General features: G+C 40.8%; 1 protein-coding gene across 4 annotated transcripts in view; it reads left to right on the forward strand.

Annotated features, from left to right (window-relative positions):
* Positions 1–23,146, forward strand: part of TMC5 (transmembrane channel like 5) — a 24,198-nt gene continuing 1,052 nt past the window's right edge. The window contains exons 1-23 of one of the 4 annotated variants that reach the window (XM_087912347.1): positions 1–120; positions 221–335; positions 3,276–3,425; positions 4,207–4,366; positions 5,059–5,243; positions 6,392–6,499; positions 6,654–6,758; positions 7,040–7,139; positions 7,759–7,849; positions 7,963–8,211; positions 8,901–9,052; positions 10,853–10,997; positions 11,764–11,919; positions 12,974–13,140; positions 14,448–14,526; positions 14,962–15,059; positions 16,028–16,123; positions 16,301–16,376; positions 17,441–17,574; positions 18,512–18,685; positions 19,575–19,653; positions 21,010–21,093; positions 22,913–22,949. In XM_087912347.1, coding sequence (XP_087768473.1) covers positions 4,293–4,366; positions 5,059–5,243; positions 6,392–6,499; positions 6,654–6,758; positions 7,040–7,139; positions 7,759–7,849; positions 7,963–8,211; positions 8,901–9,052; positions 10,853–10,997; positions 11,764–11,919; positions 12,974–13,140; positions 14,448–14,526; positions 14,962–15,059; positions 16,028–16,123; positions 16,301–16,376; positions 17,441–17,574; positions 18,512–18,685; positions 19,575–19,653; positions 21,010–21,093; positions 22,913–22,949 — 2,389 coding nt within the window. In that variant the 5' untranslated portion in view covers positions 1–120; positions 221–335; positions 3,276–3,425; positions 4,207–4,292. The other 3 variants (XM_087912345.1, XM_087912346.1, XM_087912348.1) reach the window with 3 other exon arrangements.

Genomic DNA, 23,146 nt, shown 5'->3' on the forward strand with positions numbered 1-23,146 from the left:
GGATTGGTTGCAGCAAGGTAGGTTAATTCCCTCCTCCCCCTCCCCTTGCACACACCTGTCTGTAAACTGCAAATGATGTGCGCACCCTGCAGGACAAAGATTGAATTTCTGGGACTTTGGGTGAGTTGGCAGCTGCACTTCAGATACTGGCATTTCTTCCAGCACTCTTCCAAAGATACATTACGGATCTTTTCTCTCCTATTTCTCTCGTTTTCCCAAGGATCTTATGCCAAGTTTTCCAAGAAAACAGGGAACTGCAAAGATGCCGTGATCTGAACAAATGTTGCCGGTGGTGCCAGCCAAGAAATCTTAAATTGATACTGATCCTGTGAGGGGTAAGTAACCTTAAGACTTTCTTTCGGGATAGAATAACAGAGTTAGATGAGACCTTGGAGGTCTTCTAGTCCAACCCCCTGCTCAAACAGGAAACCCTGTCCCATTTCAGACAAACAGTTGTCCAGTCTCTTCTTAAAAACCTCCAGTGTTGGAGCACCCACAAATTCTGGAAGGAAGCTGTTCCACTGTTAATTGTCCTCACTGTTCAGAAGTTTCTCCTCAATTCTAGGTTGCTTCTCTCCTTGATTAGTTTCTATCCGTTGTTCCTTGTTCTGCCTTCAGGTGCTTTAGAGAATAGGTTGTCCCTCTCTTTTCTGTGACAGCCCTTCAAATAACGGAACAGTGCTATAAAGTCACCCCTAATCCTTTCCAGCACTGTTGTTTTGAAAAGGGGCCTGATTGCAGGAATATTGTTTTCTGCATTTCTTCATTCCATTCCTCCATGTCTAGGATAACCCATATTGTACATAAAATTGTTTTTCCCCTCCTTCAGGGCTAACGTTAGAGAGAGAATATTTTCTCTTCTTCCTCACTAGAGAACTTACTTCATTTCTTAACATTCATCTCCCAACCCTTTTCCAAGCAGTTCTGACTGGTATTTGTGCTTAATCCCTTTGTATTGTTTTCTCTGTTCAACAATATTAGCAGGTAGGTTAAGCTGTGAGAATGCCTAATTGTGTACCATTTGTATAAAGCCAGTTAATTTACTTGAATATACCATATCAACCTAGACATTGATTGCAAATCACTGTTTTAGCATGAACTAAAGACAAGTACATCGTATGTTAACTGTTAAAATTTATTCAGTGAACTGTGGTTAAAACAAGCCATAATTTTGCAAGAATTCAGTCAATAAATACCCCAAGATTATTCTGAAAATCCTAATTTCCCAATTCTTCCAACCAGATACAATCTAAATCCTGCAAACTCTGTCCTTATGCTCACTTTATGAAGAATCTCCAAAACTCAGTTGTTCAAACTATAGGTACGTCCTGTAGCTATGCCTGCTGCCTGGTGAAGTGTTGACCTTTTTAAGTTAGAATCTTTCTTTACAAAAGATTATTGAAACTTTTACTTTGTTCTCCATTGTAATTGCATAATTATTTTACAAGGAACCTTCAATTCAAGGGTTTTGCTAATAAGGAAGTAAACACAATTTATTGGACTGCGAAAGACCAGAGGAAAAAGAGATCTGACAAGTTGGATTAATGATTATTAGTGCCAAAAGATTTGCTAAAGTTCTTGAAAATATAGGGTAGCCTTTTTGATAATTTCTGCCAGTAATTCCTGAGTGTCTCATTGGTGGACAAGCTAGTTAACGGGTTGCATTTTTTTTTCTATTCCGAGTACAGTGCAGGAATTACATTTTCCCAATGTATTTGGGTAACTATAAACAGAAAGAACATCTATTCATTTCCTCCTGGTGTTTAGAGGTGTAAGCTGATATAAAATACAAGCAAAATTCTAAGGCTTAAAAATGCTGAATGGTAGCCCTGTCAACATTGTTTGTTTTATCACACTAACCTTTCAAAAGTTTATGATCTCGTAAAGCCGCATTCCTAACTATCCAGGGCCATGAGTTGGACACACTTGGTTTAATATACAGGAGCACACCTGTGTTACTTACCTGTACTCTTTACAGGGTCATTATTCATAAACATCAGGCATCAAGTGAAAGCATTTCTTTCTTTCTTTTTGACTGAGTTTGGACATGGCAATGTTCCAGCCCTATCAATGATTTGTCCGTTGGGTTCTTCAGTAGTCCTTAACTTTTTAAAATATACAGGTATGATACCTCATAACATTTATTCAATTGGGGTAGAATTCTGAAAATTATGCAAGTTTTTTAAAAACTTCTGAGACAATTTTTTCCTCCTTCTTTTCAACCTGGATAGAATTTCAAAGCAATATAGTCTATGAAAAGATTGAGCCCAATATTTTGGTTGCAAGTCATTCTGGTTGTTAAGTATGTCATCATGTGACTTCACCTGTTTTTATGATCTTGTTGGCGGCAGATGAAAAGCTAATCCATTGTCCTCAGTTGGTGTTTTTTGCTGGAAATTGCAACAAAGCTGGTTTTCAGCAAAAAAAAAAAGTTATTCGAGTCATCTGACCATGAGAGGCTGCAAAATGATGATAAATGTTGGCTGGTTGCCAAGCACCCCAAATGCATCACATGATTATGGGGGAGCTGGCAGTTAGAACTTTGAATCTGGGTTTATCCAACACCCACCCACCCTTCCTTCCTTCCTTCCTTCCTTCCTTCCTTCCTTCCTTCCTTCCTTCCTTCCTTCCTTCCTTCCTTCCGTGACTCTGTGTATGTATGTATGTATGGATAAATATGCAGCTCATTTGAAACGATACAATCCAAATTTAATCAGTGAAAAGTGAGTTACAATCTCGACTGTTGAAATGGCATCGGCCTTTTTACAGCTTTTTGCACAGACAGCTTTTACTTTTTTTGCAATATTGGGCAATAAAAGTGTACTGTGTAAACTTGATGTGATGGCAACGAACCAGTTTGTGTAATTTTTTTAAAGACTATTTGGGGTTTTTTCTCTTGTACTGTAAAGGAGGTTGTAAATAAGTTTTGTGAAAATGATACATCTCATTAAATTATAAAGTGGAACCAAAGCCAGATCAGTTTTACCTTTCCAGCTCAGGGTCATCTGAGAAGCTATTGCAAGGATAAAATAAATTCACTTTAGTGAATGGTAGAGGCTGTGAGTTCTTTTTAAAAGTAATTTTTTTGAAAAGTAATTGGGAAGTAACTTGAAATCAGATCAAACTAGAAATTATTTTATTAAGCTCAGTATGATAAATCCTGTTTTACAGCTGCCAGGGCTTTCTGGATGACTATCTGAAATATGCTCTTTATGTAGCTGATTTGAGCATGTTTTCCAACATGCAAATAACTGATCTTTATCTCTTAATGCCAGGGTGAAAATCACTAAGACCTTTGCATTTTCCTGAGTTCATTGAACGAACACAGCGATTCTTTGAATTTTCTAGAATTCTTTGTGATATTTGAGCGGTGCAGAGGTCATCGGAGGTGATTTGTTTCTGGATAAATTGAAGCACAACACTTGGTGAGAATAATAAATATTCTTACAAAACAAGATTACAGGACGTGATTGGGAGAAAAGCATGGGTAGACAGAGACTTGTGATACTGATATGATATGGTGCATACCAACAAACGGAGTCTCGGAGGAAAAGGAGGGAGTGGCAGTATAATAATTAATTTATATGATACTGTAATAAATTATCTAGTATTTATACTGTCAGATGAATTTTCTTGTGTTGGGCAAGATACTCGACTCTCTTTCCAGAAATGTACACAGAATTTCTCTGTAACTATGACTGTTGTAATCTGTTTCTTGATTATAAGTTGCTGTTTTGGAAAGGAAGGAAGGAAAAAGAAGGAAAGAAGGGAAATGGAGGAAAGAAGGAAGGAAGGAAGGACAAAAAAGAAAGAAAGGAAAGAAAGATATGGCAGACTGTTGCTTCCCCAATTATTTGCTAGTAATGAAGTGTTTATTCTTCTCTGTCTCTCGGACACACCAACGCATACAGATAGCCTACTGCAGAGCCCTGAACCTCTGCTATGAGCTGAAGGTATTGCTAGGTTTGTGTCTGTCCTTAGATAAAATGTTTTGGTATGAAGAGGACAGAATTGATGAGAAATAGTACTGTTTCAACATGAATTATGTAAAGCTGTCTCTTTACAGCTTAATCCACTAGAATTCAGTAGATACCTAAACAGCTACTTTTGCCAATTGGCTGAAAAATAGATGTCTCCTTGAAGAACTCTCTAATACTCTCTACATAACATCCATAACATCTGTGGGGTTTATTTCTTTTAAAATAGGTTCAAGATGAGATTGGCAGAACCGAGATGATCTAAGTAAACTTCCAGGGGCTCTTTCCCTACAAAGGCCAGGATCCAGGCCCATCATGTCTTTTCCTTACAATGATATTCTTGAAAATCCTGACTACCACTATTCCGAAACATTGGAAATCGACCAGGTGTAAGTTTGCAATCAGCGTACAATACGTGCTCAGAAGAAATCGGAATAGAGATATTTTTTTTAACCCAGCTTTTATTATTCAAAAAAAAAAAAAACACAACTCAAGGCTGTCAACGTTCCTAACACTCTCTTCCTATTTTACCCACAACAACAGCCTTTTTTTGGTGTTGTTAATGGGGCTATTACAAACGGAATCAGTGACCCCCCCCCCTCAAATTGCAATATTTCCTTATAGAGGTGCTCCTGTTTGGTACGCCTGCCAAGTGTGCCTTGTCCCAGCGTGAGTTCGCTATCCATTTCCCCTTTTCAATTTCAGAAGTGGTCATGTGTTCAAAATTCAGATGCTTGGCAGCTGACTCATATTTATGACAGTTGCACTGTTCCCTGGGGGGGTCACGCAATCCCCTTTTGTGACCTGACAAGTAAAATCCATGGGGAAGTCAGGTTCACTTCACCTCCAGGTTACTAACTTAACAACGGCATTGATTCACTTAACAACCGTGGCAAGAAAGGTCGTAAAGTGGAGCAAAACTCGCTTAACAACAGAAATGCTGGACACGGTTGTGGTTGTAAGGCAAGGACTGCCTGAATTTCCACCAGGATTCCGGGCCGTCAGTGGGTGAATTTGAAAGCAATGCCTTTATGGAGATTGAATAATGGTTAACGTCTCTCCCTTTTGGTTCTCTCTGCAGGAGACCTTCTCAAAGGAATACCCACAATTCAGGCAATCCTTATGCCCCCTTTGGGAGTGACAAGAAGGAAGGAGAACCAATTCTAATACCTCTGAAGTTAGTGCAGAATCCAGATCAGTCTGAATATCCACCAACGGATTATGGGTTTGAGCGGGCCAGTACAAACCCACATGGAAAGGCACATGGTATGCAGCTCCAGTGACTGTACAGTTAACAAGGCAGATGACTTTGAGTTGTATATACAGTATAGCAATATGTTCATGTTGTGACCCCGACTCCTGAGCCTATGCTGTCAGAGGAAAAGGACCTGGAAGATGAGGGGGAGGAACTGGCAATGCCTTCCTCCCCAGGACCTTCCTCCCTGGCAATGCCTCAGGTTCCATCAGACAACCGAGAGAAACAGCCTGAGATGAATCAGGAGGAAGGCATGTCGGAGCAGCCCCTGACAGGGAGTCAAGAGGAAGAGTCTTGGCTCGACCCCAAGCAGAGTCGTAGGAGAAACGTGAGCAGCAATGTAGGAGGCGTGGGAGGGTCAAAGAGTGAGCTGAGTTACTGAGCCATACCCCGCAGGAGATAAAAGTGGGTGTGCTTTCTCCTTAAACTGTACGGGACAAAGTTTAACTTACTTTAGACTTTATTTGTGACTATGTTGGAAGAACGATTGTTTTGTGGACTGCCTTGTGCTTTGTGAAGTAAAAGACCCATTTCCCCCTGTGTGAGTAAGACTTTGATTTACAATTGCTGCCATCTCGGACTTGGCAAGCAGGGCGTAGTAGGATGCCAATAATGTTATCAATTACAGAGGATTTGCTCTGCGAAGTTCGAGCCAGCTTGCCTGTCTGTGTTTGTGTGTGTGTATAATCCCTTACCTTTTGGGGGAAAAGGAAGGGGAGACAGATAATGTTTATATCTGTATTGCTTAAGTTAGTCCTTGACTTAACAGCCATTTGTTTCATGACTGTTTGAATGTATGATGGCACTGAAACAGCTGCAAAATCAGAGTTTGTTAGTTAGCCAGCTTTGAGCTCATGCCAAAATGTCTGAGGACATGCATTTTTTTTTATTTTTTAATGTTTGGAGCAATGATCTGACTGCTGCTAAGTATGCTTGCATGGGTCTCCTGAATTCAGCTGTGTCAATTTTTTTTTGGGGGGGGGGTATTGAACTTGCAGCCGTTGTGGCTTGCAAACCATGATTTATCCTAGCCTACTGTGGCTTACTCAGTCAATCAGGGATTAAGAAACATAGGATAAGAAGATATATGTTTCCAGTTTATATGCAATATAAGAGGAGTAAACAGTTCCTTCTATATTTTTCTTTTTGCCCTCATCAGTTAATCCTTCCTTCGAGTATGAACCAGAATCTGAAGGGATATTACCTACTACCAGCCGGGCTTTCAATATTCAGAATGCAGACAGTTATTCAGATGCATCAGAGAGAGGTAAGATTTAAGGCAATTCATGTACTGGTTGTCATGTACAGAATTAACTGGGCAATTCTAGGCTAGGAAGGCATAATTTTCTGCTGATGCATGTATTATTGTGCAGTTGATTGCAAATTCATTGAAACTTTTCACGGCGAATTCTTTACTACAGTTAATATTGTCCAGAGGCGTAGCAGGCGATCCAATTATGCAACTTTTGCCAGGCCCAGCTTGCTTCGTTTAGACCCAGAATATATAGAAGCAAAGAGAAAAGAAGGTCAGTGATTGATTTATTTGATTTAATTCTGCTCTTTTAATTCTATACTTCACAAATTTTGAAATCTCATCAGGAACTCTGATTGCTGTTATTATAATCATTGACTATGGGAATGCAATTCTTGTAAGATTCTTGTTTGCTTTGGTGAGGTTGTCTTGCCTCCTACTTATGGGATGGCACACCCAAAGCAACTTGCCTGAAATCAACTGAATCATGACAGCTTGATGGGATGCATGAACTCCCCACTGTCCTGATTTTTATTGCCATCTTTATTTTTGCAGAGGAAAAATTAATCAATGATCTGTCAAGGATGTCCACGCATGAAAGAGTTAGAGCAATCCAGAAGATTCCCAAATCAATGAAAGAAAAACGAGAGATTAGGTAGGAGGCTCACATATTTGTATTCTGAGGGCACTTAAATTAACCTACAAGGATTAAAAATCCTTTTACATGTAAATGTTTCACCTCCTTCCTTTTTTTCCTTTTTCTGCATCTAGAAAGAGAAGAAAATATATAAAACATCTGTTTATTTGCACTCAGACATTATACTTATATCTAGCAAGCACTTGCATACAGACATTTCTATTATAGAAAAAGATCATTTAATTGAAATGCTGGAAAAATCTTTTTTTAATACTGTTTTTGGTTCTCACTTTAATTTTCTCTCTGGATTTATGTAAAACTGTTTGTCTTTGTTTCATAAACCATAAGTGGTTATAGATACAACATATCTAAATGTTCTATCTTGAGATGACAAATGGTTTTAAATGTTTAAATAAGCTGTGTTGTGTACAAGTCAGCCTTATCTTTGCAAGGAGGAGAATGAAATAGGGAAAAACTGATTCAAAACAACTCTTAGAGTTTTATACTTTTCAGTTAAACTACTGTACTATTTTGTACTTGCTCATTTAGAATGATATAAAACAGATAGAATTAGTTTTAAAAGAGCTTGCTTGCACCCATCTGCCTTATATTATTTTTGCTGTTTGATACTCGACAGGAACCGTGTTCTAACAGAAAGAAAAAAGAAGTCCTACAACCAGGATGCTCATCTTAATTGTTGTGCCCAATGCTTCTACAACATTGCTTTGGTAAGGAGTGATGTTGTTGAATAAGGACTACTTGTTGAGAGGAAGAAGAATGTTATCTATTGTATTCAGCCAAATCTCCTGTTTGGTTGTGATTTTGGCTTCCTTCTCCCCAGTTCTTCAGGCAGTTAAAGAACAGTTTTGTTGACTGCCTTCAGCTCTTCCAGTTTTGGCAGAAGACACTCAAAGACATTGGCAGCCAATTTGGGACCAGCATCCATTCCTACTTTGTGTTCCTGACGTGGCTTCTCACGTTCAACATTTTCTCATTCCTGATCAACTTCAGTTTTCTTGCAATTCCTCAACTCATTGCTTCCCAACCAAATCACCTTTCCTTCACAAGTCTGGAGTTTTTGACCGGAGCTGTACGTAGGTTTATAAAATGGAAAAAAACAATGGAGACAGAGCTGGGCTTTCCTTCCATTGTACCAGTCAGATTGATTTAACTGTGGTTTGTTGATTCAGCGAAGCGGGGCTGGGTTCACTTGACCTGCTAAGCCATTAATCATGGTTTTTACAGACTTCAGTATTTAGCAATAAAGGAAAATATTTGTAGCTCAGGGTTGCCATGAGGGCTCCTTGGTGCTGTCTGAGATTGGTGGTTTTCTTGTAGAGGTTTCATTACCCAACTAGGCAACATCATCAGTGCTAGTCATTACTTAAGAAAACAGGTATTTCTCAGAGAGCGCCAAGGAGCCCTCACTTCAGCGTTTGGATTCATACAACACGCTAAACCCAGCACGCAAACCACTGCATGTTTTAGTATGGTGTGTGACTCTAATTGCCTGTTAAAAAAAGACTGTTTAAAGGAAAGCATCCCAAAAGGAGCTTTTTTTTTTTACCTTGAGGCAAAATGGGCAGAAAATAAACCAAGTAAATAAGTAAGTAAGTAGCAGTAAGTAAGTTACAAATTAAACCCAGTTTGAAACAGGCTAAAAATAACAGTTCTTCTCTGCCTCTATGGGGTGGGAAGAGTATTACACAACTGATACTATCAATAAGAATCTTTTGCCGACCTCTCGAATTCTGATACTACTTTCTCTTATCATCCCAGGGTTACTTTACAAACACGGTTCTCTACAGCGGCTTTTATACCAACGGTACAGTAGGAAAAATTGAGAATGGCTCGCCGTATTACATGCAACTGGCTTACATTTTCACAATTGGGATTTATTTTATCATCTGCTTTCTGAGCTTGATCTACAGGTACGTTGGTTAAGGTGTTGGACTGCCATGGGGGTAGGTGGGGGAGAGTGGGTAGTCACTAAATCACCCATGACCCATTGGGTCATCCTTTCAGAAAGATTCCTTAACCAGGACTCCGCAATCGCCTCCACAGTGACAGAGCTTCTAAGCTACAGCCTTCATTGGAAAAGTTGGGAATAACATTCAGAAATGGATCAGCCTCAAAAACATAGCAAGTTGAACGAAATAACAAGCCTAGGAAATGTTTTAGGACATTTTGTACTGTGGCAGGAACTCTTTGTGATAACGTTTATGGCATAAAATGTTTTATAAAATTTGCCAAATTTCAATTCCGTAGGAATCCTGGATTTTGGATGCATTCTGTAAAGGAGCCCCTGTGAGGCACCTAGTTCAAAAATGGTTAACTTGTGATGCAGCGTTTCATTCAATTAAAGGTTACAGACCCAAGAGTTTTAGTATCATCTCCAAATAATCTTTCCTAAAATGGTTGTTCCTTTTTTAAAAAGAATGAAAAGCAAAAGGAACATCTAGGCAACTCTACAGCTTCATTTACTGTGAAGCAATTGACTTCTTTAAATAAATGTTCCTTTAATTCTCTTCCTTGTTTCATTATTGCTTGTAATTGGACCTGGCCACGCAGCCCCTCCCTAGCAGTTGCCTTGGAGAGAGAATGGGCCACAAGAATGCTGACTTACCACAATGGCAATGCAGACAAAGACCTACCTAAAAGGCTAGATTGCATTGACATAAGCTGGGATAAGGTTAATCTGAACAATTTATGCTTTCATCTTAGTGTAGCAGTTTTCCAATATCTACAGACCCCTCACATCCAGGACAGAAACTGTTTCAACTCCTACCCTCAAAACGACGCTATAGAGCCCTGCACACCAGAACAACTAGACACAAGGACTGTTTTTTCCCAAACGCCATCACTCTGCTAAACAAACAATTCCCTCAACGCTGTCCAACTATTTGCAAAGTCTATTAATCTTCTCATCACTCCTTATTATGCATCCCTTCCCACTTGTGACTGTATGACTATAACTTTGTCGCTTGTATCCAAACGATTTATATTGAGTGTTTCCTGATATGATTTGATTGCTTATTGTACCCTATGACTATCATTAAGTGTTATACTTTATGATTCTTGACGAATGTATCTTTTCTTTTATGTACACAGAGAGCATTTGCACCAAGACAAATTCCTTGTCTGTCCAATCACACCTGGCCAATAAAGAATTCTATTCTATTCTATTCTTTTGTATGTGTGTGGAACACACACAAACACTTGAGATTGGCTGTTTAATCTGCAAAGGCTTTAGCCAATTCTGCCAAATTCCATCAAATTGAAAAAAGTATGTACAGTGGTACCTTGGTACTCATCGTTAATTGGTTCCAGGGGGTGTGATGAATGCCAAATAAATGTTTCCCATAAGAAATAATGTAGTGTCACAAGGCAGCTGACACCAATAAGTTCTGGTTTGTGTGTTGAGTACCAAACAAATGATGAGTACTGGGACAAAATGTTGGCATCAAAATGCACCGAGTACCAAATTCAATGAGTTTCAAAGCAATTGAGTACCCAGGTACCACGATATATATATAACTTTTAGGGTTAGGGTTAGGCTCTGTCTACTGGCTAGCAGTTTGCAGACCAAATTGTAAGCCAGATTGAAATAGTAGCATTCCAAATGATATTTTTGCATTTTTTCCCCCATTGAGGATGTGGAAAACGTATCTAAAGATGTGTACCACTTTTTCTCTGTCTCTCTCCCTCTCTCTATGCCTTGGTCACTACAGCATGGCGAAATCCTTCCGTAACCACATCGTTATGCCTCAGATGCACTCCCGAAACGCTGCCAAGCTTCTGTGCATCTGGGATTTCGGTGTGGTGGATGAGAAAGCCGTACAGATGAATCAGAAAAATATCAGCACGCAAATCAAGGTAGAGATGACGGCTGTCACATTGAAATTATTAATGCATCAAGAGTTCATTTTTTCCTCAGGAGAGTTGACAAGAGCAGAAAATAACGTCATTCTGTGGTTCTCACCATTCCTTGGGTCTCATCTTTGGATCATCTCCTTTTGAGAAGGAGAAAGGAAAAATATTTGATGCATAAGATGATATTTATACACAATCCCCCCAAACTATCTCTTACTGTTACCCCTCAATTTTGCTAATTAATTCCCAATCAGGGGTCCTTGGTGCTTTCTGAGCTTGGTTTGTTTTGTTGCAGACATTTCATTACCCAGACACTGGCGAGGTTACCTACTTTGCGTAATGAAACGTCTGCAAGAAAACAACCGGGCTCAGAGAGGACCAAGGACCCTTCATTTCAGTCCTGAGTTACAAATATTCTTCTTTATTCATTCCCAATCGGGAACTTTCGAAGCTTAACAATAGCAATCGCAGCTCTTAGCCTTATATACTGCTTCATAGTGTTTTTACCCAGCCCGCTCTAAGTGGTGTGCAGAGTCAGCCTATCGCCCCCAACAATCTGGGTCCCCATTTTACCAACCTCAGAAGGATGGAAGGCTGAGTCAATCTTGAACTTCATCAGGATCGAACGCCAGACTGTGGACAGAGTTTGCCTGTAATACTGCACTTTAACCGCGTCATCGGGGCTCTTAGAGCAGCAACTGAATGCAAAGTCAGATCTGAATTCCTGCTTCCTGTTTCTTAATTATCTCGCCTCTCTCTTCCATCCTAGGAGGCCCTCTCCGAAATGCACGTTGAATCTCTAAATCTCTCCCTGCAACAAAGGGTCCTTCGCATCTCGCTTCATCTGGCCATGTGGTCTCTCTCGTTGGGTTTGGCAGTGGGTTCGTGTGCTGGCATTTACTTCTTTTCCCTTGTCAATTTAGAGGTCAGCTGCAATTCTGTGGTTTCCCATCCCATTTATTTTGCTTTGTTCGTACTAAATCGGGAATAAATAAATACATACTGTTTCTGGGAACGGGTTTTAAACGTGACTGTATATTCTCAACAGTGTGTTAATGGGGGGCCTGAGATTGATTCCTTAGGATGATACATTTCTCCCCCACTCAACTTGGGGGGCGGTGAGGGGAGCCCATGAAGCCTCCCCAAACATTGCAACAAGCTGACATTTTGAATGAAGCAGAGTTGAAGGACGGGAGAATATTGAAAATCCTGGAGCAGTCATCGTATGGACGTAATTAATTAATTTGATGCAACTCTATTTACATTCATGAAATTAAAATTGAAATTAAGTCTAGATGGCGAGGGGGGCATCAGGAAATGTAAAATAAATCTTGAAATCCCCCCCAAAGTGACTGGTTGGAAGCCCGCCCCGCCCCGCCCAGATCCCCTTTGTAATAACTTCATCTGCTGATTTGCAGCTAGGGTTTGTGGTTGCTCTGGATGCCTAGTTGTGTCAGGCTCCAGAAACAAACAAACAAAAAAACATACAGAGTTATTTCTAAGCAACTTCCTTTATTGTTCCTCATCTAATGACAAAAATATTGCCAAAGAAAAGCAGATTACCGGTATTTGCCCCATTAAACATATACTCTGAGAACTTCTAAGGAGGACCTATCTTGACCTTCTGCCTCCCAACTCACCTCTCTAAAGGTTGCTGTCCCTTGGTCCTCTGGAATGCAGTCCCTCCATCCTGGGAATCCAGACTACATCCCACCACATCTGGGTAGACCTGTCATGAACATAAATATATGTTAAAATCGTCAGTCAACAAACTAATAAATAATAAACACAATCCTAGGTGTCCCGCGAGATGTCAGTGGGGTTTCATATAATGCCAGGGGTCATTTCTAGAGGCCCCCTTTTTTCCTCCCCCTTCCTGCAATACATTTGTGAATATGGCATGACTAGGACTCAAGCAAATTACTTTGAGCTCTTAACAAAAGGTTCCCTCTCTTTTTCTCTCTTCGCTCCTTTTCAAGTTATTTCTGAATGAGAAAAATACCCAGCTGCAAAATGAAGCCGCCATGCTGATCTTGCCTATCGTGGTGAGCCTCTTTAACCACGTGATGCCGTTCCTATACTCCTTCTCCCGCTTGGTTGAAAAGTTCACCTATCCCAGGCACCAGATCTACACTGCTATTATCAGGTACATTGGAGTCATTTTTGCCCTCCTTCGGAGAAAACCACACCATACGAAGCCATCTAACTGTTTACTCTACAGGTAATCCTTGACCTATGACCGTAGCTTATTCCTTCCTCCTGTCAGGGCCCCAAGTAATAGATCCATTGCAAGCAAAAACTCAGAGGCAAGTGGATTCCTCAAAGAATAGCTTTATTGGAAATATCATATTGGCACATATCCAGGGGTGGGATTCAAATTTTTTAACAACCAGTTCTGTGGGCGTGGCTTAGTTGGTGGGCATGGCTTGGTGGTCATGTGACTGGCTGGGTGTGGCCAACTCAACATCACTCACATCAAGGCACGCATCTCCTCGCCTGGCCTCTCATGACTGTGGGGATGCTGCCACAGTTGTAAGTGTGAAAAACGGTCATAAGTCACTTTTTTCAGTGCCATTGTAACTTTGAATGGTCCCTCCACACAAGCAAAGTACCAGCAAAGGAGGGGGAAAAAACTCCAGAGACGTTCCTGAGACAGGAAGTATGTAATAAGGGTTAAAGGTGAGGCAGTTTCTGTAAGCAACACCAGAATGTTTCCTTCCTGCCTTCCTTACAGGATTAGGCCAGTAATTTCTTCTGACAACCGGTTCTCCGAACTGCTTAGAATGTTAACAACCGGTTCTAGCGAAGAGAATCCCACCCCTGCACGTATCTGGTGGAAACAAACTCTGAGGGCCCCCGTGGTTTTCATATAATTAAAAGTAAAAGTTTTCCTCTCAACTCCAAACAATCCGTCTTGTGACCCAATCAAAGCAGCAGCTGCTGGTCTGGTGACATTGCTCCTCCTCCTTCTGGCCAGGTGTGAGAACGTCCTTGGTTCCCAAAAGGAAATATTTTGTTTTGACCACCCCACCCCAGCTATCTCTAATCTCCCTATCCCTCAGCTCCAGTGTGGCAACACTGAAGCTCCAAGATGGCTTCAGACAGGTCAATTTCAGGACTGACACCTCCAGTTCTTCCAGCCTACCATCCCTTTGGGTGTGAGTTGGCCTGAGAGAGAGTAGCTGGCTCAAAGTCGTCGTCCCCGCCCCCCCCAGGGAGTTTCTGTGGCCAGTAGGGGACTGGAACCTCTGTGCTCTCCATCCTAATGCATCACCTTGGCCATTGTACCATCTCTATAACAAGGGAAAGGGAAGGAAACAATTCTTTCCCCATGAACAGACGATTGCTTTCAAAAAACCCCAACCTCCACACCATTCAGAACAGACTTCGGGGAGACAATGGGTGGGCATCCCAATCTTCTGAACCCTGAGAGCTATTTCTTCCTCTTTGTAGGAATGTCATCCTGAAAATATCAATCATTGGAATCCTCTGCTACTACTGGCTCAACATAGTAGCTCTATCCAAAGTGGAGGTAGGTTTTTTTTTTTTTTTCAAACGTGTTTTGGTACCGGTGCAAAATTGCTTATAAAGCGATGCCAGGCCTTTTGTCAATCAAGCTGGATCCACAGATTGTGCTAAGTCATGGTTCAACTACCTAGTAGTAGTTAACTCACTACTTCCTCGATCAACCTGCTGGTTTTGTATGACACATTAAGCCATAAACTGTGGTTACTAAAAAGATAGCTGCTGGCTTCACACACGGTACATTAAACAAATAAACTCACTGAGGGCATAGCTCAGCCTTCTCTGGTATTTTCCAAGCACATAGATATTTTTACCCAGAATTTCCCAGCCAGCACAGCTACTGCTGAGAATTCTGGGAGTTGAAGTCCGCAGATTTGGATCTGGCTTTCACATGTCTCATGAATAAATGACAATTTGTAAAATCTGTTTTTCTCTCTGTTAGTGCTGGGAAACCTTCATTGGCCAAGATATATACCGGCTGCTTATAGTTGACTTTGTCTGCTGCCTCCTTGGTTCGTTCTTTGGTGAATTTCTACTACGGTATGTGCATAAGTCCATAATTCAATCCAAGTCAAACTTTCATATTGATAATCCCCAACTTGGAGCCATTTGTTGGGCACCGTTTAAAATTAAAACGGCCCTGAAAAAAAATGACGACCAATCCTTGCACTTACAATCATCGTACCATCCCCACAGTCACGCGATCAAAATTTGGGTTCTTGCCCACTGGCATTTATTTACAAGTCACTTAATCCCCATTGACAAACTTCTCAGCTGGCTTCCAACAAGCACAGTTAATAGGGTAAGACAGATTTGCTTAATGACTGCAGTTCACTTAAAACTGCAGTGATTCTCTTAAAAACCAGAGTAAAAAAGAAGGATGTAAAAACAGGCCTCACTCACTTAACAATCACAGAAATCGAGGTCTCAATTCTGGTCGTAAATTGCAAACTACTCATATTTCTACATCTGGATTGGGAATTCCTAGATAGGAGTAAGCAGGTTGGAGGCATCTCTGCTAAGCCACGGTTATAGCAGCAGAACCCCCCAAATCTACAACCAGCTGTCAGGAGCAAACAGTATTTATTTAAAAATGGGAAAAATTTAGTTCTTCCAAGCACATCCAGAAATCAGGGATTTGTTTTCATTTTCTAAATGGAAGTTGGGAAAAGGGGTTGGCTGAAGGTTTTACCTTGTTGTACCCCAATTGTTCTTCCTTTCCTTTGCCAAAATTAAAAAAAAAATGCTACTGACATGCTATTCAAAACTTAGGGATTAGAAACCTGCTAACTTAGATTATCACTCACAGGTCTAGATTAGTTTATTTATACCTTGGCGACTCGTGCTTCTGATAATCTTCAGTTGATCAAAAGCACAACTTCCCTTTTGGAAAAGATTCCTTACAAATATCGTTACATGTCTAGAATGTCTTTCTGCAGAGCTGCCTGCTAAAGCTGTTCTAAAAGATGTCGCCAAACGTCCTAACTCACAAATCTGCCTTTTTTCAGACTTATCGGCACGAAATGCTGTAAAAAACTTGGCGTGCCAGAATTTGACATTGCTCGAAATGTTTTGGATTTGATCTACGCTCAGACTTTGACCTGGTGAGTGTGGGGTGCGGGGAAGAAATCACATTCTGAAGATTCACGAGGTGGGCTACAAATCCAGATGGATAAATACCCTTATCCAAGCACACAAAAAAATACTCGGCTTATATTTGAACAACCCGCAGCTTTGAATTCTGACTCAAGTATCCTTTTCCCCCCCCCTCTTCTCTTCAGGATTGGAATCTTCTTCGCCCCTCTGCTTCCTGTCATCCAGATGATATCGTTTTTCATAATCATTTGTGTGAAAAAGGTTAGGCTGCCTTTTGTGATTTTGGTTTTTTTTTTTTAACCTGGTCAGCCTTAATTGCATTGTTCTCCCTCGAGCCTTTTGCTGCCACTGATTGTACCTAGACCCACAGATCGGTGGCCGTTCGTTCAGCGAGATGATCATTAGCACTCTGGAACAGCGCAAGGATGAGGCATGATGAGGACTCATGCAGTTTGCTAAGCCAGGTCTGCTTCATACATGCTGCCAAGCCCTGAACTCAGTTACAGCGATAATGAGGGCACCCTTTGGAAGAGCTGAAGGATCAAGTGAGGAACAGATCCTCATGGAGAAGATCTATCTGTGTGTCCCCTGCTTTTTCAGGAGGCAACTGGACTTTCTGATTTTTTTTCTTTTGAAGACGTTTCGCTTCTCATCCAAGAAGCTTCTTCAGCTCTGACAGGATGGTGGGGAAATGGAAGGGTTTATTTATATTCCTTGCAGACCGCTGGTCATCTGCATCCGCATTTAGAAGGTCGTGGAAGCACTTGCAACCTGTGCCTGTGTCCTCAGGGTCACTTGAGTTAGTGCTCCTGGTTCCTCCAGTCTGCCATTTTCCCCTCTGGAAATCCATTCCTACTCCTACGCCATTCCAAGGGTGTTCATCCCAAATTGTATGGCTAAACGCCTGTAAATTAAAAATTTTTGGGATGAACCCTTGGCATGGTGTGGGAGTAGGAATGGAAAAAAAATTGCAGACTTCGGGAAACAGGAGCGCTAACTCAGGAGACCCTGAGGACACAGATCAACCTCCAAGTGCTTCAACGACCCTCTAAAAACGATGCAAATGACCAGCTGCCTGCAAGAAATATAAATCCTTCCATTCCCCACCATTCAGTCCGAGCTGAAGAAGCTTCTCGGATGAGAAGCGAAACGTCTTCAAAAGACACACACACGAGCAGTCCTTTTGTGTCCGCCACGGCTTTGCTCCCTTTAGCTTCGGGGCAATATATTTGCTGCTGGCGATGCCAAAAGCCTCCCCCTCTTTCATGTGGTGTTCTGTGCGGGTCAAGCACTTGCCTGTGACCTCTTTTGCCTTGCTCCTCCAGATCAGCCTGCTGAAGAATTGCCAGCCTCCACGCAAAGCTTGGCGAGGGTCGCAGATGAACACAGTTTTTGTCTTCCTGCTCTTTTTCCCGTCTTTTGTCGGAGTCCTCTCGGTCGTCGCGGTCACTGTCTGGAGGTCAGAAGCTCTTGGGGGTCCACCCTTCCCTTGGGGGAAATCCATTTTTGACTGGAATGGGACTGTTTAATATACAAACGTAGGACATATCAAGAATATCTGTATATTAAACAGTCCCATTCCAGTCAAAAATTGATTTCCCCCACACAACTGAAAGGCCAGGGATGAGGAACCTTTTATGGATCACTCAGGAATTCTGGGAGTTGAAATCCATAAGTGATAAAAGAGCCAAGTTTCCCTACCCCTGCCCTATACCATTTCAGACAGACAGCTGCCCAATCCCCTCTTAAAAACTTCCACTTTTGGGGAGCATTCACAACTTCATTCCACTGATTAAGAAATCTCAAGATTCGCAGATCTTCTCAAGGACCTGCAGGTGCCCAGTGCCGTCTCTGATGCTGCCCAGCATCTATGAATGTTCCCTTCAACAAACTTCTAAACTGACCTATGTTTGTATTAAAAGAACCTGTCCTTTTTTTTTTTTATAAATTTTTATTTTAACAACAAAACAACATAGACATACCACATAAAACATAAAAATATCATCCTTCTTCATAAATTTACAAACAGTGCATCGGTTGGTTTACCACTTTTTTTTTGTGCATCCATTTCCTAGTCACTAACATAATTATATTACATAATAGCTCATATTATCAATCAATAATTGTATAACCTAATATCATCACTAAAAAAAATCATTTATCTATCATTTTGTTAATTCATATTTTAACGAGATAACTATAGTTTGCTTAGTTTATTTTGCAATAAATCGTAAGATCATACCAAATCTATCTTGATAATGTTTTATAAAGATAATATCAAAAAAAAGGGGAAAAAAATTTTTTATGCTAAATCTGAATATTCTATTATTATGTTTTATTATCTAACCATCCAACCTGTCCTTTTTTTATCTCTCTCTCTCTCTCTCTTTTCCAAGACGGAAGCCTTCAGAAACATGTGGTCCTTTCCGAGGACTAAAAGCCCCCTTTGAAGCTATCTCTGGTTGGATCTCAGTCTTATCTTCTTCCCCGAGCTCAGGATGGGTCGTGTGGATCTATCACAACTTAATCAAGAGCACCCATTTCTTCTTCATCCTTTCCATCATTGTGTTGTAAGTTTCCAATCAGTGGTGGGATTCAAAAAATTTTAGTACCGGTTCTGTGGGCGTGGCTTGGTGGGCGTGGCAGGGGAAGGTTACCGCAAAATCCCCATTCCCTCCCCATCCCACTAGCCTGCTTTCCAGCTCCGTTCTCCTGTGCAGGGCAGTAAAAGGAGACCCAGCTGATCAGCCGGGACTCGGGGGTGGGCAGAGAATAGATGGGGTTAGCAGGGCCAGTCAGAGGTGGGATTTGCCGGTTCTCTGAACTACTCAAAATTTCCACTACTGGTTCTCCAGAATGGGTCAGAACCGGCTGAATACCGCTTCTGCTTCTAATTAAAAGAAGAAGAAGAAAAGAGGTTGGATGGAGAAGGAAGGCGAGCCATTTGTAAAAGGGATTCTTTTAATAATCAGGACGTCTATAAATTATGTACCCTAAAAACCTACTACTAGGGCTTTTCCTGTCTGAGTATCTTGGTTCTTTTCTTGTAGACATTTCATTACCGAACTAGTTAATATCATCAGTGGAAGAAAAATTGTTCCTTGGTGGAACTGTACTTAACAAGCACGTTATTCCCATTAGCGTGCTTTCTGAAATCTTTGATTCCTGTATGTGGTAGCAATAAAGGAGAATATTGGTCACTCAGGGTTGAAAGTCATTATCTAGTTTGGGTAATGAAATGTTGGCAAGGAAACAACCAAGCTCAGAAGGCGATAAGAACTCCTCATTTCAACCTTGAACTATAAATATTCTCTTTTATTGCTTTATTCTGTCTGGTAACATAGTTTGGGATCTTGGCTGAGAAATGCTCTTTTTAAAAAAAATAAATCAACGCTGAATAAGAATACAGAACCCAATTTATTGACCAACAGTAATTCTACCTTCCTGATTCTGTTTCAGGATGCTCATATACTTTTTCTTGCAAGTCATCAATGGACGAAAAACAATGGTCAAACTGCTACAAGAGCAAATTGCTAATGTAAGTATTTCCTGTCAGTCTAGAAAGTGGGATCTAGTCAAACCAGGTTAAATTACAGGAGAGCAGTGTCAAATACCAGGAAAATTACAGTTCAAATGTGTATAAAGATTTATTGTAAGCTTAACAAGAATCTGAACTACTAATGGTCAAGGGAAATTAGCAGATGTTGAGAACAGAAAGGAATTCGAAAGGGGGCCAGACTTAGATCTCTTGCGAGGGTGAAAAGACTCATGACTGATGATGTATTTGACCCCTCCCTTGGGCTCAGCCTGGTCATCTCCCACAAGTAGTTCATTGTTGAATATCAGGAGAAACAATTAGAGAGTTTTGACTACAGTAGCTGCTTCTATAAGGAGTGGAATGATTGCTTTATCACTGAAGGTCTTCAGCAGAGACTAAGTGACTGATGTTCCTCAAAAATTCTGTAGCTAGATCACTAAACAGAAAACTTTGCAAATTCCAGGGATCACCGAGTTAACAAACACCTCTTTTCCTACATTTTTATCTTTAAGAACGTGGCAGTTTAGGCTTTTTTGGCAAAAAATAAATAAATAATCCTTTAGTTGCACATGTTTATTTCCTCCCTTTAAAAATGTCTTTATATGTTTAATACCAAACATATAATCTAAAATTATTATGTGTTGATCACTTGAGGGAAGCTCTGAGGCAGCAGTTACATACACCCTGGCCAGTGAAAGTGGGGAAATGTGACCATTTAGTGATCTACAAATCAGTCTTTGAGGATCACAAAATTAGACAGTGTCCTTTCAGCAATAGCAGTAGAATTTAGATTTATTTACAGCCCTCTCTAAGCCATTTACAAAGTCAGCCTCTTGCCCCCAAACAGTCTGGATCCTCATTTTACCCACCTCGGAAGAATGGAAGGCTGAGTCAACTTTAAGCCAATAAGGATCGAATTCCTGGCAGTCAGCAGAGCCAGCCTGCAGTACTGCATTCTAACCAGTGCTCCACCAACTTAAAACTAAACTCAGGAAAGTTTCGTTTTGAGTTGGAAGGCTTTCTAACACCTTGATCTAAGATAGATATTCGCTATACAGAACAGATGGCAAAACATCGGTAATTTTATTTTTTTATTACGTTTCTCGTTTTAAGGTATGGTAGTTTTTACGGTTATTTATGAAGTTTGATGTGAATTTCAGATTATATTGTGAAAGCTTAGGAGTCCATGTAAGCCACCAGGAGTATTTTTGACTGGAGCATAGTAGAAATGTATTTAATTAATAAAAGAAAGGAAGGGTTGGTTTTCGAGAAAAGCCTTTGACTGTTGCTGCTGACTTTCTAAAGTAAAACATCAAATTAATTCATCTAACTCTTAGTGTTTCTTGATTTTTATAGGCAGGCAAAGATAAAATGTTTCTACTGAAGAAATTACGTGCGCTGCAAGCTTCTAAGCTGCCCCCTTTGAGAAGGCAGCCAGAGGTAAGTTTTTGCACATTTGGCTTTTTGAAGACCGGGCATATCCATTAGTTTAATAATGGTTTACTGAAAAAGAGCAATTGTAGCATGCTTTGGGGGACTTTGGCGAAGGTTTTATGTCATGACAATACTCATCTTAGATTTGTCATAAGAAATGGGAGGTGGGGTGTGTAATTGACAGCACACAACTCTAGTCAAGGACAGAAAGTAAGCCGAATTTTGATTGGCCTTCCAGAGGGACCTGTCTCTGAACCAGCTACCTAGGGAGCAAAGCTCAATTTTACTGCCCAGCTGCGTGGACCCCTTTCTATGGACCGAAGATGGAGAGTCTTCTACTGAGGTAATAGCAGGTGCAGTTGAGGGTGTGGTGTGAGCAAATTTTGGAGCGCTTTCTTTTACATAAAAGCATTCAAATTGCAGTTGCTAAATCTTCTATGCTGTCCTGCAGATAGGTTGGACTTCACCTCCCGTTATACTTCACCAACTTTGGCCATATTGTTTGACACATCTGGGCTACATTATGCTGATGTTTGGAGAAGATAGATAATATGAAGGATACCTTTCTGAGGTTAAGCCAGGGGTGGGATTCTACAGGTTCGCACCTATTCGCTAGAACCGGTTGTCAACATTCTAAGCAGTTTGGAGAACCGGTTGTTAGAAGAAATTACTGGGCTAATCCTGTAAGGAAGGCAGGAAGGAAACATTCTGGTGTTGCTTACAGAAACTGCCTCTCCATTAACCCTTATTACATTCTTGGCAGGACGAGACTTCCTGTCTCTGGAACATCTCTGGAGTTTTTTAGCCCCTCCTTTGCTGGTACTTTGCTTGTGTGGAGTGACCATTCAAAGTTACAATGGCACTGAAAAAAGTGACTTATGACCATTTTTCACACTTACGACTGTTGCAGCATCCCCAGTCATGAGAGGCCAGGCGAGGAGATGCGTGCCTCGATGTGAATGATATTGAGTTGGCCACACCCAGCCAGACACATGACCACCAAGCCACGCCCACCAACTAAGCCACACCCACAGAACCGGTTGTTAAAAAATTTGAATCCCACCCCTGGGTTAAACCATAAATGTCCTTAGCAGTGTCTCCACCAGATGGAAACTTCATTTCTTCCCAACACTGGGCTTCTGATAGTTCTTGGCCCAGCCTTCATCAGTTTGATACTTTCTAGATGAGTTGGACCACAGCTTCCATAATTTTCATCCCGTGACCATGTTGCCAACCCACCTAAAGAGCAAGATTGAGAAAGGCAGGAGGCTAGAGAAGGAACACAAGAAAAAAAAAATTAGGTTTATAGGGCAGGGACCTTTTGAGAAACTCTAGAATTCTTCTGTTCTCCTTCCTTTTTCAGGATAGCAAAACCCAGAAAGTTTGGGGGATTTTTGGGGGGTGAATTTGTGTCTTTTATGCATTGCCATTTACCTTTAACCCCTGTACCTCCAAATTGCTCAACAATTGTGATCATTGCCTGAATTGTCCGAAGAGCATTTGCCTCATTCTTTTAACTGATTAGCAAGTCAACCAGTTGATGTAGTAGGAGGTTTTGGCATGAGAAGTCTTCAATATATGTGGAAGTACGATGAAAGTAAGAAGCCCCATCATGAATTTGATACTGACGAAAAGCTAACCTGATTCCCACTAGGCAGAAAAATATGTTATTAATATTAGCAGTCTTTAAATCAGTAGTATGAAATGAGCACTGCCAGGATGAACATCAGATGTTTGTCTGATAAACATACCAGTAAGCTGCTTTACAACGTTTAAAACAGTGATCTGTATTTCTAATCAAAGTTTATGATTGTCTCCTTTTCAGTCTGCTAGACACCCTGGGATGGCCACTTTTAATTCTGGTAAGTACTAAATGTCAGGTAGAATAGTTGTATCATTGTGCTATACAATAGGTGCTTGGGATCCTTTTCATCAAAAGTTAATTTCAACATGCTAAATTGAAAGCATGCATGATCACCGTGCTTAGTTGATGCTGCTTATCTCAAAAAGTTAAGTGAACTATGGTTCGTGCTAGTATTATGAGTACAGGCTAGATTGG

Source organism: Pseudonaja textilis, chromosome 14, assembly GCF_049901715.1.
Source record: "Pseudonaja textilis isolate UNSWEBS1 chromosome 14, rPseTex1.2, whole genome shotgun sequence".
NCBI lineage: Eukaryota > Metazoa > Chordata > Lepidosauria > Squamata > Elapidae > Pseudonaja > Pseudonaja textilis.